At 24.6% G+C, this 22,822-nt stretch overlaps 4 protein-coding genes across 6 annotated transcripts; 1 reads left to right on the forward strand and 3 right to left on the reverse strand.

Moving 5' to 3' along the window:
• Positions 1 to 2,359: 2,359 nt before the first annotated feature.
• On the reverse strand, positions 2,360 to 4,816 carry LOC113549368. Of its 2 annotated transcripts, none has more exons than XM_026950638.1 (3): positions 4,684 to 4,816; positions 4,094 to 4,425; positions 2,360 to 2,766 (listed from the first exon to the last, which is right to left on the reverse strand). In XM_026950638.1, the coding sequence occupies exons 2-3, from the start codon at positions 4,408 to 4,410 to the stop codon at positions 2,502 to 2,504; spliced, it is 582 nt and encodes a 193-aa protein (XP_026806439.1). In that variant the 5' UTR covers positions 4,411 to 4,425; positions 4,684 to 4,816; the 3' UTR covers positions 2,360 to 2,501. The 2 variants fall into 2 exon arrangements, with proteins under 2 accessions (XP_026806439.1, XP_026806438.1); XM_026950637.1 differs by lacking the exon at positions 4,684 to 4,816 and adding an exon at positions 4,537 to 4,683.
• Positions 4,817 to 7,156: 2,340 nt separating this feature from the next.
• LOC113548772 (interaptin-like) lies at positions 7,157 to 13,063 on the reverse strand. The gene is made up of 15 exons (XM_026949833.1): positions 12,734 to 13,063; positions 12,518 to 12,612; positions 12,360 to 12,447; positions 12,053 to 12,260; positions 11,870 to 11,985; positions 11,677 to 11,760; positions 10,983 to 11,135; positions 10,807 to 10,923; positions 10,635 to 10,711; positions 10,463 to 10,559; positions 10,041 to 10,364; positions 8,906 to 8,994; positions 8,642 to 8,801; positions 8,362 to 8,571; positions 7,157 to 7,911 (listed from the first exon to the last, which is right to left on the reverse strand). Exons 1-15 carry the CDS (start codon positions 12,950 to 12,952, stop codon positions 7,831 to 7,833), a joined length of 2,118 nt encoding a protein of 705 aa, XP_026805634.1. The 5' UTR covers positions 12,953 to 13,063; the 3' UTR covers positions 7,157 to 7,830.
• Positions 13,064 to 16,007: 2,944 nt separating this feature from the next.
• On the forward strand, positions 16,008 to 17,840 carry LOC113559095 (phosphatidylinositol-glycan biosynthesis class W protein-like). The gene is made up of 2 exons (XM_026964686.1): positions 16,008 to 16,320; positions 16,403 to 17,840. Exon 2 carries the CDS (start codon positions 16,432 to 16,434, stop codon positions 17,806 to 17,808), a length of 1,377 nt encoding a protein of 458 aa, XP_026820487.1. The 5' UTR covers positions 16,008 to 16,320; positions 16,403 to 16,431; the 3' UTR covers positions 17,809 to 17,840.
• Positions 17,787 to 22,429, reverse strand: LOC113559104 (nuclear transcription factor Y subunit gamma-like). Of its 2 annotated transcripts, XM_026964705.1 has the most exons (8): positions 22,261 to 22,429; positions 22,048 to 22,198; positions 21,671 to 21,979; positions 20,875 to 21,063; positions 19,837 to 20,010; positions 18,497 to 18,598; positions 18,349 to 18,432; positions 17,787 to 18,234 (listed from the first exon to the last, which is right to left on the reverse strand). In XM_026964705.1, the coding sequence occupies exons 1-7, from the start codon at positions 22,281 to 22,283 to the stop codon at positions 18,355 to 18,357; spliced, it is 1,026 nt and encodes a 341-aa protein (XP_026820506.1). In that variant the 5' UTR covers positions 22,284 to 22,429; the 3' UTR covers positions 17,787 to 18,234; positions 18,349 to 18,354. The 2 variants fall into 2 exon arrangements, with proteins under 2 accessions (XP_026820506.1, XP_026820496.1); XM_026964695.1 differs by lacking the exon at positions 17,787 to 18,234 and having other exon boundaries at positions 18,240 to 18,432.
• Between the last annotated feature and the right edge of the window lie 393 nt (positions 22,430 to 22,822).

A 22,822-nucleotide genomic window follows, 5' to 3' on the forward strand; every position in this document is an offset into this window, starting at 1 on the left:
GGAAGATGCATTATTGTACAATGTACTTAACCAACATATATTGCAATACTACATAAAATATTGGTCAATCAAAACATTTACAAATGTAAATTAAAACTAAAACTAAAATAAAGCAATGTAGATAGACTGATAAGTGTATATACGTATGAATCGTATGATGATATTTAAGTATAGAATTTAAATATCGTATCCTTGAGTTTAATATTTGTGTGGTCTGCTATATACATTAAATATTATGCGGGTGCGGTTTGTTTAGAAAATATTATATATTTAAATTAAATTTGAAGGAACTGTGTACAAAATTGTAGGCGTTTATTACATCATAACCATTACTGTACGACGTTCATGCACGTATAATGTATATATATTTTTGGTATACACATAACACATATAATAAACCTATATTTAAGTATTTAACGCTACCATTATTTTTAAATATTTCATAAGATTTAAAAATGTTATTAATTTCTTACATATTATATAGATAGATCATGTATAGTCAGTCCTAACTCAACTATACAGTATTATTATATTGTACTGTATATGCCTAACGAATGTAGGTTAACTACTATTATAAGAATATAGGATTATTATTATTGTTTAAAATACATGATAATAATATGTACCTACACGAAATCTTACCAGTGTATCAGTCATCTAACATCTTTTATACATGCAAAATATTATCATTAAATTATATTTTATTCTGTACAATTAAAAATATTACAGAAGATTTGGATAGATAAGTATACTATAAAATCACATTATAGAATACATAACGCTAATTCTATATGTATTTTGTTAAACTTTTAAATTAAATTAAAATGACGTAATTTATGAAGCAAGAACGCATGTTTATAATTTATTTAACATTAATGTACCCACATTTTGTCTACATTCATCACCCACTAGGATAGAATGACTCTAATCATCTTCTAACGTATAACATATACATGTTCGTAGTCGCGATATATATTAACTATATTATTTTTATATTCCAAACTTGAAATGCATACATATATATTGCTGCAATTACAAATGTTTATTATACCTACATAATATATTATATTATTTAACTCGTATTTTTTTATACATTATTATGAATTATAACTCACAATATAAATTCTACTAGGAGTTTGTTAAGATTTGAAATCCTGTTTCATTTTGGGTTCTTGGTATTGTCGCTAGTTTTATGTACGATGTATAATAATAATTAGTGTACGTATATATGATTACAATCGATTGTTGTAATGTTGTTCTTATTAATAGTCATTATTGTCTTAATAACTTTAACTGACCATGCGATAATAAAAAAATAGTTATAAACTCTAACGAAAATGTACAATATCGTGTTTTATACTTTAATGTCAGGGTCTTATGGTCGGTAGTACTAACATATCTGCATCACGGGTAGTACTCATAGTAGCCTGTATGTATTAACGTAATGTTAGGTTCAATTTAAATGCAGATCACGATGTTTTTATCCTATAATGATAGTTGCGAAAATGACGAAAACAAACAATGAACTGAAACTAGAGCAAACACATTGGACGGACGGACAGATTGTGCGGGAGAGAGTGCATAAACGAAATAATAATTGGACTACGTTTTATATACATTGTGTGAAACTAGTAATTTCCCCTTCCAATATAGCTATAGAGAACAACAGAGTTTAAAACGCATGATGACTTATACGAATGTACGGACATTTAAATGGCATTTACTTATAATTTCATGTTTAAAAGCAGTTTATAAAAAATAATACGAATAACAATACACATATTATATCTATGCATGCTTAAATATATATACTTAATATAGTATCGTAAATATACATAATTCGCATTCGAGATGTTATATTATAAGTCACAAACAAACATAACAATATACCGATGTATATTATATTATATTTATACATTCGTTTAGGTATATTATTAAGACAAAATAATATATATATATATAACTGTATAAGTCAATCCAGTTTTGTTCATATAAATCTATGTAACTATATCTACTGTACAATTATATAACGTTGGGAAGATATAACATTTTAGAGTTGTATACACTTATATTATTTTTATACATATTTATATGTACCTACTTACGATTATAATGTGAACTACTGTCATAGAAAATGTTCATACGTTCACTTTTATTTCGTCTGACACGCATTCTTGTTTCTTATAATATTATGGCTAGGTAGCATAGCCAAAAATCACGCTTTAATTCACTCGCGTCGCCAAGAATCGTGATCTGTAGATTGCATAATAATAGGAAAATAAGCCAAGCAAAAATAAATTATATTTTTATATTTATTTTTTTTATTTACGATATATGAAACGTGAAAGAAGTCAATTTATTATACACATAATATATATATATATATAGGACAAGTATTTTAATTTTAATATTATATCACGTGTTGGTTTTAATTTCAATTTTATACAATCCACACATTATACTGGAAATCACTGGAATCATAATATACGTATACAAATTTTCTATACTTTGCGCTTTTCGTTTGTATCGGTTGCCACAGTAGATCTTGGGATAAGTCTCGCTGTTTCTCGACCTCGTACTACTAATTCCTGGGACATGGCCGGATCTCCGGTTACTATTCTGGACCTAGAGTAAGATAGTGGTTGTACAGAATCTCGGTCTATGTAATCTGCTGGATAATAAGTAGTCCTCGGCGCTGAAACCATATTAATCCTTGTTCTCCTAGGAATATCGTTCAAATTACTCCTGTACCTATAATTAGAACCCCTGAAAATCCTTATAATTAGAATGTTATTATTAACTGTAAAATGTTCATTGAATTATTTTGAATACTAACTAAAAAAAAATATATAACTAAATACATATAAATCATTAATTATTATATATATTATAAACATACATAATTATTCAGTTTGTTTAATAACATTATTTTATTTTAGTCATGTATAATTTAGAACCTTAAATGTGGGAAAAAGTATGTAGATAGTTAAAATGAAAATAAATTTCTATACTATACAATATAGTATTGAAAAAGTAGGTAGAAATCATATTAAAATAATGCATTGAAATGAAAAGATTTATTTTCTTTACCTCTCTCCTATGAAACTATTATGACTGATTTTTTAATGATGTATTTTTTTTATTATTTAAATTTTTTTTCAATAGTAATACAATTACAATTTGCAAAATCATACGTCTCTCTTTATCAATTGGAAAGTGGACACAAATACACAATAGATTATATTTATGAGTTGACAAACCTTTTCAAAAAAAATTTAAAATGAACAAATTGTCACTGAGCTGTCAGTAATAATTTCCTGTTTAAATTACTTATTATGAAGATAATATATTTTTAAATAAACTTGTAGTTTTATTTTGGAAATATTAGGTAAAATTCGTGTATCTAAATGCATAGAACTAAGTATAACATTTTCATATATAATCGGTAATTAATAATATTTCTAAAATAGTTTTTATGATTTCAATTTGCATAGCATTTATAGAATTCATATTAATGAAAAAGTTAATTACGGAAAAAAATATAGTGTTCAAATCATTACCTTTTTATTTTTTTCAAACACTATTTTTTTAATTCTGATTTTTGCAAATTATTTTAGAATTTAATTTGAATATAACTACAAATTTGATAATTTTAGGTTTTACTTGAAATTAGGAAGAGAAATGTACTTTTATTATTATATCACATACCATACACTAATAAAAAATAAAATAATGATAAAAATAATCAATAATTTTTGATTACTTATTAATTTTAACATTATGTTTTTATTTTAATATTTTTAAAATTTTTTATGAAAACAGGTTTTTGAATTACAGGATTACTTCAATAATTTTAAATACTTAATACTATATCAATTGATTTGAAAGTAGAAGGTAATTTACGTTAGAAGATGTATTTTTTTCAGTAGTTTTCTTAAGCAATATTTGAGTAATATTCGTATTTATAGTCTTTACAGATAGATAGGTAATAATAATGCTATAAACATAATCTACACACAGCTTAATGCTTCGCTAGAAATTGACAACTTATATTGTCATAAATCAAATATAAGATAAAAGCAAAATAAGTTACCTGATTGTGTTGTCAACATAATCATAATTACGATCAACGTATTCCTGAGTTAATAAAGGATCTGAGTCATATGCATTGTTCAAATTATTTACGATTCGGTTTCTTGGATAAGATCTCCTGTAACCATTCCGATCAAGAATGGTAGATCTAAGTCGTGAAGGTCCATAATTATCGCCTAAACCGTAAGCTTGAAGAATTTGGCTTATTACTTCACCACCAGGATAATATTCACTGTTAGCATCCATTTCCAGCCACGTAGGATTTATGTAACGGTTTATCTGTCCATTAGTAGTTAGGACCATTGCAGTCAAAACCATTGAAGTTACAATAAACTAAAACATCATTATTAACAGTATATATTAATATCATATTGGATTAATTTGAGTTGTCGGTGAACAATAAAAAATAAAATGTATATATTCTATACTAAGATGACTTTTTACCATGTGAAACATCGGTGATGAGTCCATCATAATTTTCGTAAGAGCGAGATAATTCTTTGAATAAAACTATATGAATGCCCGTCATTATATCGTATAGCTCCCCTATATATAATATGAAATAAAACATCTATTATCGTGATCATTTACCTGTGACAAAACGTGATGTAGTATTAGATTAATCTAGATATATGATCATCGATCACTGATTTGTAAGGTCATGTTGTGGTTTCATATGTATGATGATGACAACGGCAACGACAAAACCCGTTTGAAAATTGGCCTATATAAATTATTTGATTCAAATGTTATGATTAATATATTTTGTTAAAGCCACCATAAAACCTTCGATTAGAGGACATAGTTTATTTTAATTATTGACCATCGAATATAAAACAATGAAAACTAACCAATATTGAAAAAAAAACTTAATAATAATGTACCTATTATACGTATATATTCATATGTATTTAACGAAACAATTTTATATTATAATTAAAATTAAATTTCACTTATGAATACTTTGAAGTTTAACATTTATGTTCTTTATACATTTATATAAGATCAAAACATGATTTATTAATTCTATTACGATTATGATTTATAGACAATAATTTTATTTAAATATATAATTTTATATGCAATATGCGTACACTTCTAAATGGTTAAATTGTAAATTATAATGTTATAGTTAGTATAGATAATAAAAAATGCATATTAATAATGCAATATTTTATCATTTTATGTATATATTATGTAAATATAAATAACATATTTCAGTATTAAACCATCTACAAATGTATTAGTTAAAAATAATTATAGGTACAAATGTTCAATAAACAATTTTAAATATTATATACACGAATCAAGATATTAATTACCAACTACAATTGTTTACAAAACAGCGTTATTATAAGTTTTCTTGAACTTTTCAAAAAGGTTTAAATAATGGTTTTGTAATTTAAAAAATTAAACTTAAAGAAATAGGAATAAATACTCTCTATAGGTATAAAACCTTAAGTCGTAATTTTTTGCTGTCTCCAACAAAATAAATGTTATACATGATTTAATATAGATAAATTTAAAATGGATGCTTTTTTGTATTGTACAGAATTTAAAAAGAAAATACAGATATCATATATTAAACTATGAAGAAAAAACAAAATACCTTATGCTATTAGAGCGTTTATAATGTTCACATTGTATTCATTGTAGCCCTGAAACGACGGAACTAACTATATATGTATGTACCTATATACAATCAATAAATAGACCACAAAAGTTATTAATTATTTTACGGTCTAAAGTATTTTAAATTCTAAACGGAGCGAAGAAGCTATTGATTTTCCGGTAATGTGTTTTGGTTTTTTTTGTATATTAATATTAACAATATTACCAACTTATGTTTTTTTTTCTATTTGATGTTTGATTGTATACGAGTATATTGGATCTAAAACTAGATAGATTTCAATACAAGAGAAATGTAACTATTGGTATCTATAATACGGCTATACATAATAATCGTGAAGTTTTTAAATAATTATTTCATCTACATTAATAAAAGTTATAATACACTAAAGGTACCTACTACCTACTATACTATATATAAATAAACCCCGCTCAGAACTATTTATTGAATACGATGATTTATTCATACCATAAATAGGTATAATTATATTAAAAATAATAATTAACCATATTCTTAGCTGAGGTATTTTAAATATACACGATGATGATATGTATCTAAAACTCGTGCTCTGTGTGTATACTACATTAGAACACTATGTATTCTGCAGAGGTTTTTGATACAATTTGACGGTGATCTTGAATCAAGTGGTAGGACGTGAAATGAAGCGAGAGGGGGATCATGAGTACCCCTTTTTTCAAATTATTGTGACCTCTTTAAAACATGAAGATCGAAAATATTTTTTTTTATTATTCATTGCAAAAGAAAAAAAATTATAAGTACTTCTCTTATTATAATATCATTATGTTCCTCGAATTGTTTTTAAAATATTATGGGTATAGACTATAGGTATATTTACGGTTATTATTTAGTTATTTAAGTTGAATACTTACGGTTGATTAAATTACATTCAATTATATAAAAACAATTAATTGCAGCACTGTTTTATAAGTGATTATACATATAACGTTAGGTACATTTGCTTTGACTGTCTAATATATGTATTTTTTTGGACGGGGAGGGTTTATTGTTTTATGTTGCTAATTATTTTGATGTAGACAATTTCGGGCAAAACTCGGTTAGGTTTTGAAAATTCTCTTATATGAAAAAAAGTTCATTTTCAATCTTTATTCTGTATAATGAAGTCTTGAACGATATTTATAGTAATAAATGCCAGTATTTCGAGAAAATATTAACTTAGATTGACAAATTATAAAATCTATAGAATATAAGTACATTAGTTAATGTATTTTAAACAAATAATGTTTTTATTTCTATAGTAAAATGTATTTTGATTTTTGGAAAAGGATACACCAATAGGATGATACAATGGTTTAACCATGAAAACTTCACAATTTTTAGATATAATATTTATCTACAGCTTTACAGTCATAATAGGATATTATATTTACTTTATTTAGCAAATAGGTACACATATTACACAGTTATTGGTTGTTACTTATTATTTATCACAATAAGAATAACTTATATTAAATAAATAAATTATAAGAAATATCTGTACCTGTAAATAAAACAATTTTAATCAACAATTACATTCATAAACTTATATCACAGAATTTAGAGAAAAAGATCAAAAGTTAGACATTTTATTTTTCTTCGTTCCGCTTGTTGCTTTTATCCCACTCCGGTCAACCAAATTGAAGACTATAAAATGAATGCAAGAGGCGATACCTATATATTAATTTAATATATATATATATATACTATAGCTGGAACAATATTTATATTTTATAATAATAATACTGCTATTGCAGATGTCCCATGATAGGTGTGTTGTTCGTCAAGATTTCTTTTGTAATCTTTTAGACGCAGAGTAACAAAACCAATACATTCATAACATTCATTGCAGCTACACTCAGAACTTTAAATGCCTCGACTTCCAATTTTTAATAAATATAGGTAAAGATCTTTTTTAAAGGTATATTTATTAAGAAACTATATGTTTTCAACCTAGCTCACTGGTGAGTGTGACAACTTATTACATCATGGAACACCCTGTAAATATACACTAAAACTAATATCACAATTAATGTATATTAAATCTATAAAAAAATTCTTAAATTCTTAATATTAATTAATTAATTAATTCTTTAGTATGAATTATTTGGTGTGGATGGTATCAACAATGTCTTGTTTATAGGAGTTTCTATATTACTATATTCATTATCAACCTGTAAACAAAATCAAATATAAAATATTTTAACATGATATTCTTTAGAGTTACTTAAAAATTCTACGCAGACAGTATAATAGAGATTGAATTAATGAAATACTTAAGTGTTAAATAAAAAAATAATCTGATCAGTAGATACTTCACTAGAGTAAAACAGTAACATTACGAATCCTATCTATTTTGAATGATATCATACCTAGGTATAAGTAATTTTGGATCGATTAAGGATATATTCAACTTTTATAATTTAGTTATTTATATATAGTTATATACGCTACTACTCTACTAGTATAAGTAGTAACTACACAAATAAATACAAAAATACTTGAAAAATCCCAAGTAATACTATAAATATACATGTTTTATAATATAAAAAAATAATATATAAATCAATAAATACATAGATAGGTAGTAGGTATACCTAAGTATAGTAATTATTTAATCTCACCATTTGTGAATACGCTTGTATCTCGTGAAAATCGCAAATAAGTTGTATTGAGCACTTTAATTTTGCATCAATATTTTGTCCCATTATTGGTATGATCAAATTAAACTTAACCATAGGATTGTTTATTGAATCCACTGTATTCACTAATCCTGCAGCCACTACTGGAGATGATTTTCCCGTTACCAAGTGAACGTTGATAAATAAACCATGCTGTAGTGATAAAATATTTTGCAATATTTTTTATTACATTTATTTTAAACTTTTAAAGAAAATGTATTACCTTTGCGACAAAATGTAAAAGTTCTGCGCTATTATTACTACGGTAGAAACAACTGCAGTTGAAATCAGCAGACCAAGCTAAACGACTAGGCGAATAAGCAACATCTTCTTGATCTTTAAAACCCCACGTTAGAAAAATGTTTGGTTCCGACTGTAGCGATCTAACATACATAATATATAATTATAATAATATAAGTTAATACTGTAGAATAAAATAATCATAGAAAACATTTATTTAAATGTTTATAGAAATCAAAATACGTACTTTAAATGCTGTATACTTTCCGTAGAAAAGTTTACACTATTGATATTGATTTCTAGTTGTGCAGAATGTTCTTGAATTCTAGGGGTATTCTAAAATGTTTAAAAATTATTTTTATTATTATAATTTATTTACCTATTATTTTTGATATTCAAATTATAAATATAAATGTATTAAATTACTAAATTAGGTATAAATCTTTATCAAATATAAATTATATTTAATTATAATTATACTATAATTATACGTTCAGCATTATATAATATTATTTTAATTAAAATATAAAATACATATTAATTATACCTATTAACTTTTATGGTTAGTTACATTTAAAAATATTAAACTCAATTGCATTTCTTAAGAGTTAAATAAAAAAAAAAAATAGTTAAAAAGATTTACTACCAATAATTATTATTTATTTTTTTTAAACACTTCTTTAAAAAACAGTGATAAGATAATTAGATTGTCAACTTATTGGATTTACCGTTAATCTTATAAATTATATAAAATAATTTTTTTAAATATATTTGCATTTACTATGAATATAAATTAAAACGTAATACTTTATTTATTTAGCAAGCTTTAAATCGAAATAAAATAAAATTATAATTAAAGATAAATAAATAATATTAATAATAATAATGCCTTTATTAATTATCCACATAATAATCTATGATTATCATAATTTATAATTCATAAAATATAATTAAATATAACTGAAAAAATAAACAATATGCAATTGACACTTAATTATGATATCTACGTGAATTTTCATTGTATGACAATCATAATATCAATTAATTGTAAAAGTGTTACTTTTATTAAATTTTTAACAAAGATAGTACCTATGTTGAATATGTATTCTAAAAATGACAACGATTTTCGATTATGGGTTTTACCGTGGAAAAATTTAATAAACCCATACAATTCTATGGAAATTGAGAAGATGCTTCAGTCTATCTCACATCATGACTTACCCACTTTTATTAAGTTAATAGTATACATGTATACACTATTGGATTCACATTGTATTATTATTAAATATTAATATCGATTTGTATTGTGATAATAATTATTAATTTACATACTTGTTATGTACGAATAACTAAACCAAATATAAATACTTTTATACACATACCTCACTTTTAGTTGTGGTGTCTGTTATTAAATTAACAATTGGTTTTTTGGTCCACTGTTCTTGATTTAACATGGTTCGACTTTTAATCATCTGATCTCTGAACATAACCAAAACTTCTAGTATATCATTAACTATATCTTCAAACTCCTTGTTTTCAACATTAACTTCATTACTTTTCTTAATAGAACAAACAGCTTTTTCTATAATTTCTAAGGTAGCCATAAGTGGTTCAGATAGGTCCAACGCTGTAATGTCTTTAAATAAATTCATGAATATTTTAATAAACTGTATTGCTATTTTTATATCACGTTCTGCTTGGTCAACCTAAAATATTAAACACCATTAAATAATATCATATCGTTAAGTAGGTAATTTTTAATTAGTAATAATAACGTAGTTAATTAAAAGTACACTGTTTGTACCTTATCTTTTAACATTGTGTTTAAATAAGACTGAGAGTTCAGGGTTTGATTAATTTTTAATTGTTCTTGTTGAAGCTCTTGAATTTGACTTTTCAGTCTATAAAAAAATTAATTATTAGATACTATACGTATTATTATTATAACATTCAGCTTTAATTTAAACTTTATTTACCTTTTATCTTCCGACTCCAAATTTTGATGCATTGTGAGAACTTCGCTTTCATTTCCTTTTGAAACTTCAATATTTGTCTATTGAATGATAAATATTAATGACATATAAAATAAAATAATTTAAACTAGAAAATATAAGTTAAATACTAAATAAAGTTATACCCTGGATTTACCTTGAGCTTATTTTTTAAGTCATCATTTTTCTGTCGAATATTATCGATTTCCTTATGAATACTTTTAATTTCATTCTCTTTTACTTCTAATATTTTCGACAGTTCCAAGTGTTGATTCTGTAATAAAATGTATAAGTCATTTCAAATTTAAAGCTCATTTTCGTATTTAATTAAACCTTTAGACATTTATTCTCATCTGCGTAATTAGATAGTTTTACTTCATTTTCATTTATTATCCCTTTTAACTCTGCAATATATTTACTATTTTCTTCCATTTGTTTTAAAAGACCCGCTCGAGTGTCGGAAAAGTTTTCCTCCAATTCTTTCAACTAAAATGAATATAAGTAATTACTGCATACAAGTGCACATTTGTAATAATTAATCAATTTGTATCTGTATTATTAAACTTTCAAGTTTAAATATCATTAACTTATTTTAATTTTTATATCATATAACGTAAGGAATGGTTGTTCCGAAACACTAGACAATGAAATTATGAAAAACATTATGAAATTTATAATTTTCATGGTTTATTTCTTGCATACAACAAAAAAGCAACAACTTTCTCAACTAAAACTAATTTTACGCTAAAAATATGTTAAAACTTCTTTGTTGTATGTGAATACATTTTTTTTTAACTTTAAAAATCCTCAACTATTGCAATATGGCGTTTTAAATGGTAATATCATTGAGATAAGTGAATTTAACAAATATTAATATTTAATCCTGAAAATACGAAATTACCAAATAAAAAAAAAAAAATTATATAACTGTAGCTAAAATCTTAATTACAAGCTTTTCGGGCTCAGGAACTTATAGTATTTCAGAACAACATTTTTATTTTTATTTTTTTTTTTTTGAAAAATTAACCTTTAGTCCGTTGTTTTGATGATTAGGTTTGGAAGTAAGTTGTAGAAGTTTCTGGTTGTGTTCTTTGAGCGATAACTTTTCTTTCTAATTAAATTATAACAAACACATTAAAAAATATGAACTCAACTGTCATATCACTCATATCTATCAATAAATAATAATTGTATACTAAACAATTTAAAATTAAAATTACTTGTAAGTCACGAATTTGTTCTTCTAATGCTTTATTTGACTCTTTATAAGCATTATATTTTGGTTTTAGTTCACTTAAGTTATGTCTTTCATTAATTAATTGCTCTTTCAATTTGTCTGAATATACAATTTTGAAAAAAAATTATTTATCTAACTATAATTTAGTTTTAAGTCATGATCATACCATGTTCATCTCGTTCTTTATCAAACAATTCATTAATATCCAATATATTTTGTTCGAAAGCTTTGCATTGTGCTTGTAAAGTTTCCATTTGAATTTCCATACTTTTGATAACTCTATGAGATTGTATTAGTTCAATATTCTCCTTAAATTTACTTTTATTTTCTACTAAGCTACTTTCACTATCAAATGATTCTGTACTTTCAAATTTCTAAAATACATACATAATAAATATAAATATATATTTATATTATATACCTACTTAATATATTAGATTTTTAATTATTATTTCCAATGAAAAAATACACACTCTTTCAGGAAGTTTAATGGTCTTTTCATTTTCATCAAAACCTACTCTTGACAATCTTGAAATTTTTTGTAATTTTACTGGTGTTGACCTATTACAAGTTAACTGAATATTTATTACCATTGAACGTAATAGTTAATTATATTAAATCTTATACAAACCTTTGAGAATGTCTTGATAAAGGTTTCTCTGGTCTCTGATGGATATTATTGTATAAATTAGATGATGTTTTTAGTTGATATTTTAATACCTTAATCTATAATAAACATTAGTATTTAGTGAATATTTTAAAAAATTATCGGAAATTCAGAACATCAGGTAAGTGTCAATAAAAAAGTAATTAACTATATAATAACTTTATTTATATTCACACATACCTTTGAAACAAGACGGGCATTTTGTTTTTCTAATTCCTCGATTTTATCATGACATTGTCCAATCGTTTTATATGATAAATGTCTTGAATGAACAGGGCACGACTTATTGTGCACGAGACTCTTATTAGAACAGCTGCTTGGTCGGTCTGTTAAAGAGCCTTTACTTGGATGTGACGAAGACATTATATTTGATCTACTTGGTGACACATTAGAGGTCATTTTATATTTAAAATCTGGATATACACTATTTGTTTAAATAAGAAAGAAGTTACATTAAATATCTAGGTTGGTATAATACCTATTTTAAAATATGTTAAGGATTTTTCATGACAAAACTACCCCAATTTTATTTTAAATTTCACATACATAAACGTAATTACTAATTAAATATAAATAATCTGAATCACTAACATCATAAACACAGAGAAACATAACAATCATAACCAAAATACAAAAGTAAACGTTGCATCCTATGTCGTTGGGTGGTATTGTTGTACTGTTTGTTGCCATGGAGTCGTAACACTACAGCTATTATACAACACCTATTCATCACCTTAGCTGTAAATACATTATTGAAATTAGAAAACATTCAATTTGATTAATGGATACTTTCAGCTAACAGCTACAGGATATCTTTAAAATTATTCAATATACATGAGTATAAAATATTTTCAATGTCTTTCAAATAAAATCATAACCAACTCTGTAAAAATATATTAGATAGATAAAATAGCTTCAGTAATTCGGTATAATACAACTATACAAACATAGTAACAATTGTCTACCAAAGTATAGATCGAATTACTATTAATAATTAATACGCTTACGCTTATGCTTACGCCCTGCTATATCGGTACACCAATAAATATATACTAGTGCGCAAGTTATAAATTCCAGTGTTAAAACCCTATTACCAGCAATACCTACGCTATAATATTTAACTGGATATGAAGTTTTAAATAATAATATCTATTTTATTTAGCGCTTAAAGTTATTCACTAATATAACTGCATTAAAATGCATCGATTATATCGCTAAGAAATAATATCCTTGTTTTGATAGACAAGTCTTTTAACTTTTATAAAAAAATAAACTGAATACTGCAGTGATGTATACTTTTATACTATTCATATTATACAATATCAAATATTCAAATTTACTATATATAATAGTAATAATAATAATGATCATAGCCATCACACTTAACAGTAATAATATTAAACCAAATATCATCTATTGAATAATTATTTGGAAATAACTATTATAATTGCTGACGAATTTTTATACATATTGAAACTTGAAAGTTTCATGCTACAAAATACGCACGGCCCGCGATTAAAGACACATATCATAATTGTATGAGAAAATGCAATTGAATTTTCTGTTAAATCCAATTCCAAAATATAATCCAAGTAGTTAATACGGGCATTGTTGGGCTACAGTATATGACAATAAACCATTTTTTAAATTAGAAATTAAAGCTATACATCGATCTACAATTTTTATTCAAAAAGCCAATATTTTTAGACATGACACTATAGCAGTCTTGTACCAAGAATTCAATACTATGATAATCTTAATCTAATTATGCTCTTAAATACCTAGTTACCATAACAAAGTACTTATTTATGGTTAGATACTCTTAATTTGTTCTTCTAGTATGCTGCGATAAAAATCAACGATAATAAATATTTACAATTTACTTATAGGAATTTGAAGTTCAAATTTGGATATTCAAAGTAATTATATCGATTTTTCATTGGGTAAACGAATTTTGTTATTTAATTATTTTGTTGTAATTCAAAATATATTAATCGTAAAAATATTTCATTACATTGCTATTAAATTATTATTTTTATACGCAACTGTAGGCATATACATTTATAAGCAATTGATATTTTTGAAAAATTGTAGGGACTTATTTTTTCTATACATTTTCTCGAATTACAATTTAAAAAATAAACTAAGCACGTATTCTACATTTTTTTTTTATATAGATAATATCTAATGTTTCATTTTGATTAAATAAGAAATAAAAAATGGTTTTAATCAAACGATTTTATAGTTACTATTTGTAATTTAAATGTATTTATTATGAAAACTTATACTATGATTTCTTATGAGTAATGAAATTTGCAACATATTTAGTCTAATTTGAAATTACCTATTTATACCACAATTCTAGTCACACCGTTCTAAGGTGATGCGTCGTTATTAACTTTTAAATTAATAACAATCGTACTAATCGTAGGTATAATAATATAATATAATTTAGTATTATAATAATTAATGATTATTATGATGTAATTACCTTCTTATGCGAAATGTTTGGGAAAAATAGTTCAACTTATTTACACATTTTATTTCTAACAGGAAAATAAATCACCATTATTAATATAAATAAATTATAAAATATCCTATGCATTATAAGCTAAGCTCTAATACACCGCACGGAATCGTTTTTCGTGTTATACCTAATAATTTATTATTGAATTTAAATTTAACACGTCTATTTTAAATTACAGTGACCAGTATCAATGAAACGGACACGTGGTACATTCAAAAACTACTATATGTAACTACTACACAGTGACTTCAAAATTACTGCAGGTTATTTTTCGTGTACCTACAAATTTTATAATTTTTAATAAAATGTGTCTGGGTCTTTTATACCTTTAATATACATTCTGAATATCGTATATGTATTGTGTTATTTTAATTGAATTTATGCAACTCAACCACCCTACCTTGTACAGTTATAACTGATTAACTGTTTTCTTATAAATTTTTAGTTAAAGAATAATAATAAATAATATATAACAGTAGATTCAATCTATCAGTGGTTAATTTATACTCGTTACCGTGGCTGTAGATCAGTAATATCTTTACTTTTTAGCCTTAACTTTATGTATCTCTTTTGTCCATAAGTGCAGGTAATTAATTATTCTATTGAACCTTCGATTTAAGATATACCTAAATATTATTATTTTAATATATTTTGATTCTTAAATCATGTATGTACCTATATAGTGCCTATTGCTTTATACAAATTGCTACTCTAACTTACTGCTGTCTGATAATACTATCTGTGAATATTGCCTTCGTAGATAATAATTATCTATGCCTACCTTACTGGATAACGGCGGTTGTCGATAATGTTGATATACCGTATTAAGAATACAACAAAATAGTTAATACAAATCATAGACATTAATAATAAAAAATGCAATTAATAATGTAAAAATATACAATAATATATTATATTATTAACATAATAGTCATTAGTGTAGTGTTTTTAATTTCTGATTTATACTTGTACTACCATTATAAGTATCATGACATTATAGTATTATATTATATACTATATTGGGAATGAGTAACTAACTAATTACCTACTCATTAGTCAGTAATACTTGAAAATATTTATTACCTATATCTTATTGGCTGTTGACGTTTACTAATGTAGGTACTTAACAAAAAATAATATTTTAAATTTGTATACATTATTTATTCAATTAACATGATTGCCATTTGACATGCTTTAATGTATCAACGAGATCACTGAATAAAATATCTTCAACATTTGGGTAAATAGTATTAATTTAAGTATCTACCTTTTGTGGTTGTTGCCATTTATTAAATGTTAATGGTGTTTATTTCTATATCTAGTGATACGTTTGTATGTTCACATTCACAAAATGGATACCGAGTATAAAGAACTGCATAGAGAAGCCATGTCCAACCAAACAGGCTCGACATTAATTGAAATTTACACATCTCTGTTTCCGTTGCCTATTCATATAATCGTATTTATTTGGATGTCAATCAATACAGATCATAGCAAGAAACTCAACTCTCCAACAATATGGATGTTTCTTTTTGAATTTATTACAATGGTACTACCAACCGTGTTTAATTTCACTTTGTTTTCAGATTATTCAGTTGTACAGTTCTTAATTTACATCATAGTCTTTGGTATTGCATTTGTCTGGATGTTGTTGAACCACAATTATATATCTTCGAGTACTATTAAAACAAAAAAAAATCCTTACATTACTGTCTATAGATTTATGCTCAATACATATACAGTATTTTGTATATTGGCAGTAGATTTCAATGTATTTCCACGACGATTCGCTAAAACAGAAACGTATGGACACGGTGTAATGGATATAGGCGTTGGTTGTTATGTTTGTTCTAATGCATTATTATTCAATATTCCCAACACACGGAATATAAGTAAAAATGTATTCAAAGTATTCAAACAAGTTTTACCATTACTTGTGTTGGGAATAAGTCGTACATATTTTGTGACAAAAGCAGATTATCACCATTATGTGTTTGAGTATGGTGTACATTGGAATTTTTTCATGACTTTAGCATTCCTGAAAATAATTAATCTATTTGTTTTACCTTTTATCAGTACTTGTTGTCTATCTATTATTGCCACAATTCTGGTCGTTATTTATGAATTTGCATTAAATTTTGGACTTGCCGAATGGATTATGAGTGATGCTCCTAGAGACACACTGTTCTCAGCAAACCGTGAAGGCATTTTATCATTAATTGGCTATGAAGCAATATTTTTATATACGTTGTCAATGAAATCACGGTTGTCGTTTTTTATGAAAAAAAATCATTTACTAAACAGTATTTTCCTTTTAACAGTAACATCAACTTTATCTATTGCTTTATTTTTATTGACATTTATCATAAGTTATATTTTTGGTGTTTCTAGAAGATTAGCTAATGCCGGTTATGTTTACTGGGTATTATCAATATCTTCATATCTTTTGTTCATGTCAATTATGATTGAAAACTTTTTAACTGTTCTTTTACATAAGATAGGACGGTTAGGTGAATTCAATAGAATTTCACTAATTATAGATAGTGTAAATGATAATTTATTATTTTTCTTTTTGTTTGCCAATGTTGTAACTGGAATTATAAATATGTGTATGTATACTTTAGTAATGAATACTGTTTCTAGTATTATTATTCTGTTTCTTTATATGTTTGTTATTTACTTTACAATATATATTTTACAGCAATATAAAAATAAAATTTATGTTTAATTTTAAAATAATTATTTACTGTTTATATCATGGCAAATTATGTACAATTTATCCGTATAGTTAAAAATAAAATTTTTAATAATTAATGGTACCATTTCTTACAACCACACTTCATATGGTTATCAGATCAAAATGAAAAATTATGAAATTTTCCCATAAATATTAAACAATATTCGAACTTCAAAGAACAAATTGAATTGTTGCATTGATTAATACAAAATAAGAGATTAAAAAGTATAAAAATTATACACTAATGACAAAATATTTACAATTGCTTGTCATAACAATAATTTTTCACCAAAATGTTTAGAAGGATTTAATACAAGTTTAACAGACATAAATGGTTTTTATGATAATAATTTTAACATCAAAATCGGAATTAACATTAATAACAATTTGGTGAAACTCGATGAATTGATTTGTAACCTATAATAACATTTGTAAATTAAAATTATATTGCAGATTAAAAAAAAAGAATTTAAATTTTGAATGACAATTTACTAATTATTTTACATAATAAATAACTATTATTTTATTTACAATAATTTATTCTGGACTTGAAGATGGATTAATAGTTGATTGAGATATGTATACTGGTGTTGGTCCATTAGCTTGTGAAGCCACCTTCAAAAAGAAAAAAACATAATAAGTTGTAATTATAAAAGTGAACATATTTTGAATATCTTACTTGTATAATTTGTGGTTGCGATTGGACTACTTGAACTTGTGATTGAGGGGAATTTTGAATTTGCATGCGAAGCATTTGCAGTTGATTGGAATTAATTTGTATCTAAATCAAAAAAAAAAAAGATAGTAATTTAATAATTTTATTAAGTACAGTAATTATTTTTTAAAAACATCTTTTTCTATTTTATGAGAATTTTATATACATAAATTAAATGATAAAAAAATCTATATCATGGGTAATATATTCATCAAAAATAAATAATGGGGTAATAGGATTGATTTTCACAAATTGAATAGTTATATGAGCACTGTTATTACTTATTAGTTATAAACTATTATTTACTTATGAGAAAATATTTTATAAATAATCTTTTATCATATCAAAGACTTGATATTAATATAATATTTATAATTAGACTTATTTCAAAATAAAATAAACATATTTCTGTACATTTTAAAATTCTAGTTGTATAATTTTTTGATCTCCCAAAATAAAGTCTACTTTAATAATAATAAAAGTATAACATGCAAATTTTATTAAATTTAGTAGTTTTACATAAATTAAATGAAAATAAAATTTCATAAACCAGGAATGTTACTTTTCTGTATATTACTTGAAAGTATAGCTTGTCAATAAGTAATTCATTGTTAAGGATATTAAATTTAAATTAAAGATAAATCAATGCATACAAACAACCTTCTGAACAGTCTATTAACCTATATTTCTAAAGATAGGCACATTTATATTGCATAAATGATTTCTTTTTTAAAATTAATTCAGTAAGTTGACCTAATGTAAGCCAAAAAAATTGCATAAATTATTATTTCATGTAATATTAGTAGTTGTTATTAACTATGGAATGTGAATAGGTTTGTGGTATAATTTTAAATGTGAGTTAGTATAGTAAATTATAATATACTTTATAACAAAGATTAAAACATTGTTATTTTTGATTTAAATATCTATTTAATATTCATTTGAACTTGAAATATCTATATTAAAAAAATAATACATAATAATATGTAATACTTAAAATTTGTATTGGTTGTATTGGTGTGAGAAAAATTTATGAAGAAGATTTTATTCAATTTTAAAGCCTTAACTATTAAAATTCAAAATTATACTGATTTTAACAACAAATTAATATTCAAATTTTAATGATTTTGAGGAAAATTATATTTTAATTTTTATAATTGAAGATCACAAAACTATAGATGTCATAAATTGTTTTAAGAGTTTAAATTAAACAAATTATTTTATTTTTTTAAAAATTATACTGTATATCATACTCAATATTATATTTAAATATACATTTGTATATAGTTAATGACAACACTTACAGGTATATGTTGTATTTCTCCAGTTGGAGTAATAACCTGTTGTACTAATTGAAGTACACCATTTGAATTTGTATTCAATGCCTGAGTATTGCCTTGTAACTGAATAACTTGTGGTTGACTACCTGTTACAGTGGTTGAAGTACTTGTTGTGATATTTGATGTATTATTTGGAATCTAAGTAATAAAAAAAATATAACATAAGTAAATTAATAATTATTTTATTAACCCTAAAAATTAAAATAGATATCAACACTATTAATATTTATTAATGACTAGGGTATGAATCTTACAAATTTTTCACAGAAATACATATTTAGTTATACAATTTTTAAGTGAAAAATATTGTAATTTTTGACATATTTTCAATTTTATTAGTTTTTTTGACTATTGTAATTAATGAAACAATTTTTTCGATTTTGTTCGCACTACATTTCTAATACCTTTTGGAAAATTTTATAAAAACACAATATAGTTAATAAAATTATCAAATTGTAAGTAAATATGAAGTGCATAAATTATGTATCTATTTACTGTCCAATGCAATGATGTTTGAATTATTTTTAATAGCGAATTACTAAAATATTTTTTTCTATAAAATTTAAATATTATTTAAGAAAAAAAAGAAGAAAATAAATGTCAAACAATTATAAAAATGTAAAGTATACTTAATTAAGGTACTGAGTTGAATGGACAATCACTTAATATTTAATAAATCAATAAATTATTATAATATTAATTAATGGTTCTTAAACATAATTTAATGGCTCATGATTGGTTTATATGTAAACTGATGTACACTTTATAGACATGCTAAAGTTTACTTGGGACGCTTTAAGTCCTGGAAGACTTAAGTCCTACCCCCAATATCTACCTACGCACCTTATATACTATATATCGATTAAATCTATAAAAAAAGTATTATTAAAAATAAAATAAATTATGATATTATATTTAACTAAGTTATTTAATAACTTATAAGATTTGAAAAATATCAAACATATTTTTTAAGAGAATAATAAATTAATCTAATCAACATACATTTTCTATATTTACTTGATCTTGAGTACCATTCCCTAAAGATACTACTTGGTTGTTCACTGGTTGTAAGATTTGTATTGTCTGCCCAGCACTAGACCCTGATGCATTATTTGATTGTTGTTGTTGTTGTTGTTGCTGCTGCTGCTGCTGTTGTTGTTGTTGTTGAGCAAGTTGAAAATAATACTGAACCTAAAATTTAAAAATCAAGTAGAAATATATTTTTTATAGTTATTATTAGTAAAATAATAAGTTTATTTTCTTTATCAATATTCTACTCAATTCAATAACTTATATGATTAGATCAAATTAATCAACATTTACAATAAAAAATATTAACTTTGTATAATAATATTTTTTCATAGTCAAACAAATTTGAATCACCTAATAATTATTGTCATAATCTCCATTTATCAAATTGAGTAATTTGATAACAAAATGCTAACATAAATTATTACAAATAATAACAAAACAGAAATTATAATCTGTACACCTAAAAATAAAGATATTAAAAATATAATTATTAAAATATAAATACCTACTAATTTATATAATTATTTTTTACCAAATCACAGTTAGAATATATTAATATTTGTATATTATTAATATAAATGACAATCGGTTTTTCACATGAGATAATACATAATAAAAAAGTTTTTTATATAGTAAATGAGAGAAATCATTGAATATTAATATGTTATGACAAATTATTGTTTAGTCTGTAATTGTTGATGAAATGTCTTACAACATTAGATATATATATATATACAGATACCTAATACTGATAAGTGATAATTACTTGTTCGGGATTCAGTGATGTCTTCACTTCCTTTGTAACAATTTTTGCTTCTTCTCTAGGCACTATGTCAATAAGAAAATCAAATTGGTCATACTTGGTAATTGCCATAGCAATATCATTCCTTTGTAATGTCCGTCGTCGATTGTCTTCGGTATGTATCCAAGCACGAAGAGTTAATTCATTGATAAATATTTCTGCAGCTTTTGAGAACAGCATTGGAGCCTCTGCACTGATCATTTTCACATTATCATCTAATTTCATCACTTTTTTGATTCTAGCTAATGGTAATGCTTGTGTTTTTAAGTCTAACTAAACAAAATCCGAAAAAAAACTGTTTTGTAACAACCAAACATAATTTAAACAATGGATAGTTTTACTGTTCCAATCTTTCTAATTTCATCGATTGCTTTGGGCCAAAATTGGTTTAGGGCAGCCACATTGCAAGTTTGATTGCTCTCTTCTACAGATATTGTAATAGCGTTGGGATCATCTTCGGTTGGATTGTCTTCCTCTTCTTCTTCTGTAGACCTGAAATATACACGCTTATTATTATAACTCACAGCATTTAACGGTCAACCACTAATACTTACGGATTCACTAAGAACACGGACATGGTTATGTTATTCACACGATTCAGAATCAGTCGAAACAAATTAATTTGCCGCTCAAATTAGCGCATCCAACCAAAATTGGCGTATCGTTAGTTTTCAACAGAACAAAAGCAGATGTCCAATAGCTGATCAACGACACAAACGACGCCCAATCATTTTTTCGCCCTTACATTGGTATTGATACTAACCGTAAACTCAAGGTATCCCAAACCGTCTACAAGCGAACTATTTTTACTTAAAGAATTTGTGAAATGACTGATGATTCGAAATGGTGTTCATTCCTTGAACTATTAATATTATGATCAATTGTCCTTTATTTTTTAAATTTTTTAATAATTATTCAGTTAAAATCTATCACTATATGTGCTTTTAGATATTTATTTTGTTCAATTTTTCGTTAAATGAGCATTGTTATTATTTATCCAGTATTCTTGGGAACCACTGATAACATTATCTCGTGATACTCAGTGATAGTCATTTCGGCTTCTATAGACAAAAGTGATTCTATAATCTGTATTATAATGGTTACTAAGTTCTAGTT

This window comes from Rhopalosiphum maidis, chromosome 4 (assembly GCF_003676215.2).
Source record: "Rhopalosiphum maidis isolate BTI-1 chromosome 4, ASM367621v3, whole genome shotgun sequence".
NCBI lineage: Eukaryota > Metazoa > Arthropoda > Insecta > Hemiptera > Aphididae > Rhopalosiphum > Rhopalosiphum maidis.

Excerpts from the sequence above, each read along its gene's own strand:
- LOC113549368 (XM_026950637.1), bottom strand. The coding sequence starts at position 4,566 with ATGATGGACTCATCACCGATGTTTCACATG. Across the intron at positions 4,426-4,536 it reads CATCACCGATGTTTCACATG|TTTATTGTAACTTCAATGGT; the intron begins GTAAAAAGTCAT and ends ATGATGTTTTAG. Across the intron at positions 2,767-4,093 it reads TATGTTGACAACACAATCAG|GGGTTCTAATTATAGGTACA; the intron begins GTAACTTATTTT and ends AAGGATTTTCAG.
- LOC113559095 (XM_026964686.1), top strand. The coding sequence starts at position 16,432 with ATGGATACCGAGTATAAAGAACTGCATAGAGAAGCCATGTCCAACCAA.
- LOC113559104 (XM_026964705.1), bottom strand. The coding sequence starts at position 22,283 with ATGTCCGTGTTCTTAGTGAATCC. Across the intron at positions 21,064-21,670 it reads CATCACTGAATCCCGAACAA|GTTCAGTATTATTTTCAACT; the intron begins GTAATTATCACT and ends TTTAAATTTTAG. Across the intron at positions 18,433-18,496 it reads CGCAACCACAAATTATACAA|GTGGCTTCACAAGCTAATGG; the intron begins GTAAGATATTCA and ends TTCTTTTTGAAG.
- LOC113548772 (XM_026949833.1), bottom strand. The coding sequence starts at position 12,952 with ATGACCTCTAATGTGTCACCAAGTAGATCAAATATAATGTCTTCGTCA. Across the intron at positions 12,613-12,733 it reads ATGCCCGTCTTGTTTCAAAG|ATTAAGGTATTAAAATATCA; the intron begins GTATGTGTGAAT and ends TGTTTATTATAG. Across the intron at positions 8,572-8,641 it reads TTTTACATTTTGTCGCAAAG|CATGGTTTATTTATCAACGT; the intron begins GTAATACATTTT and ends TTATCACTACAG.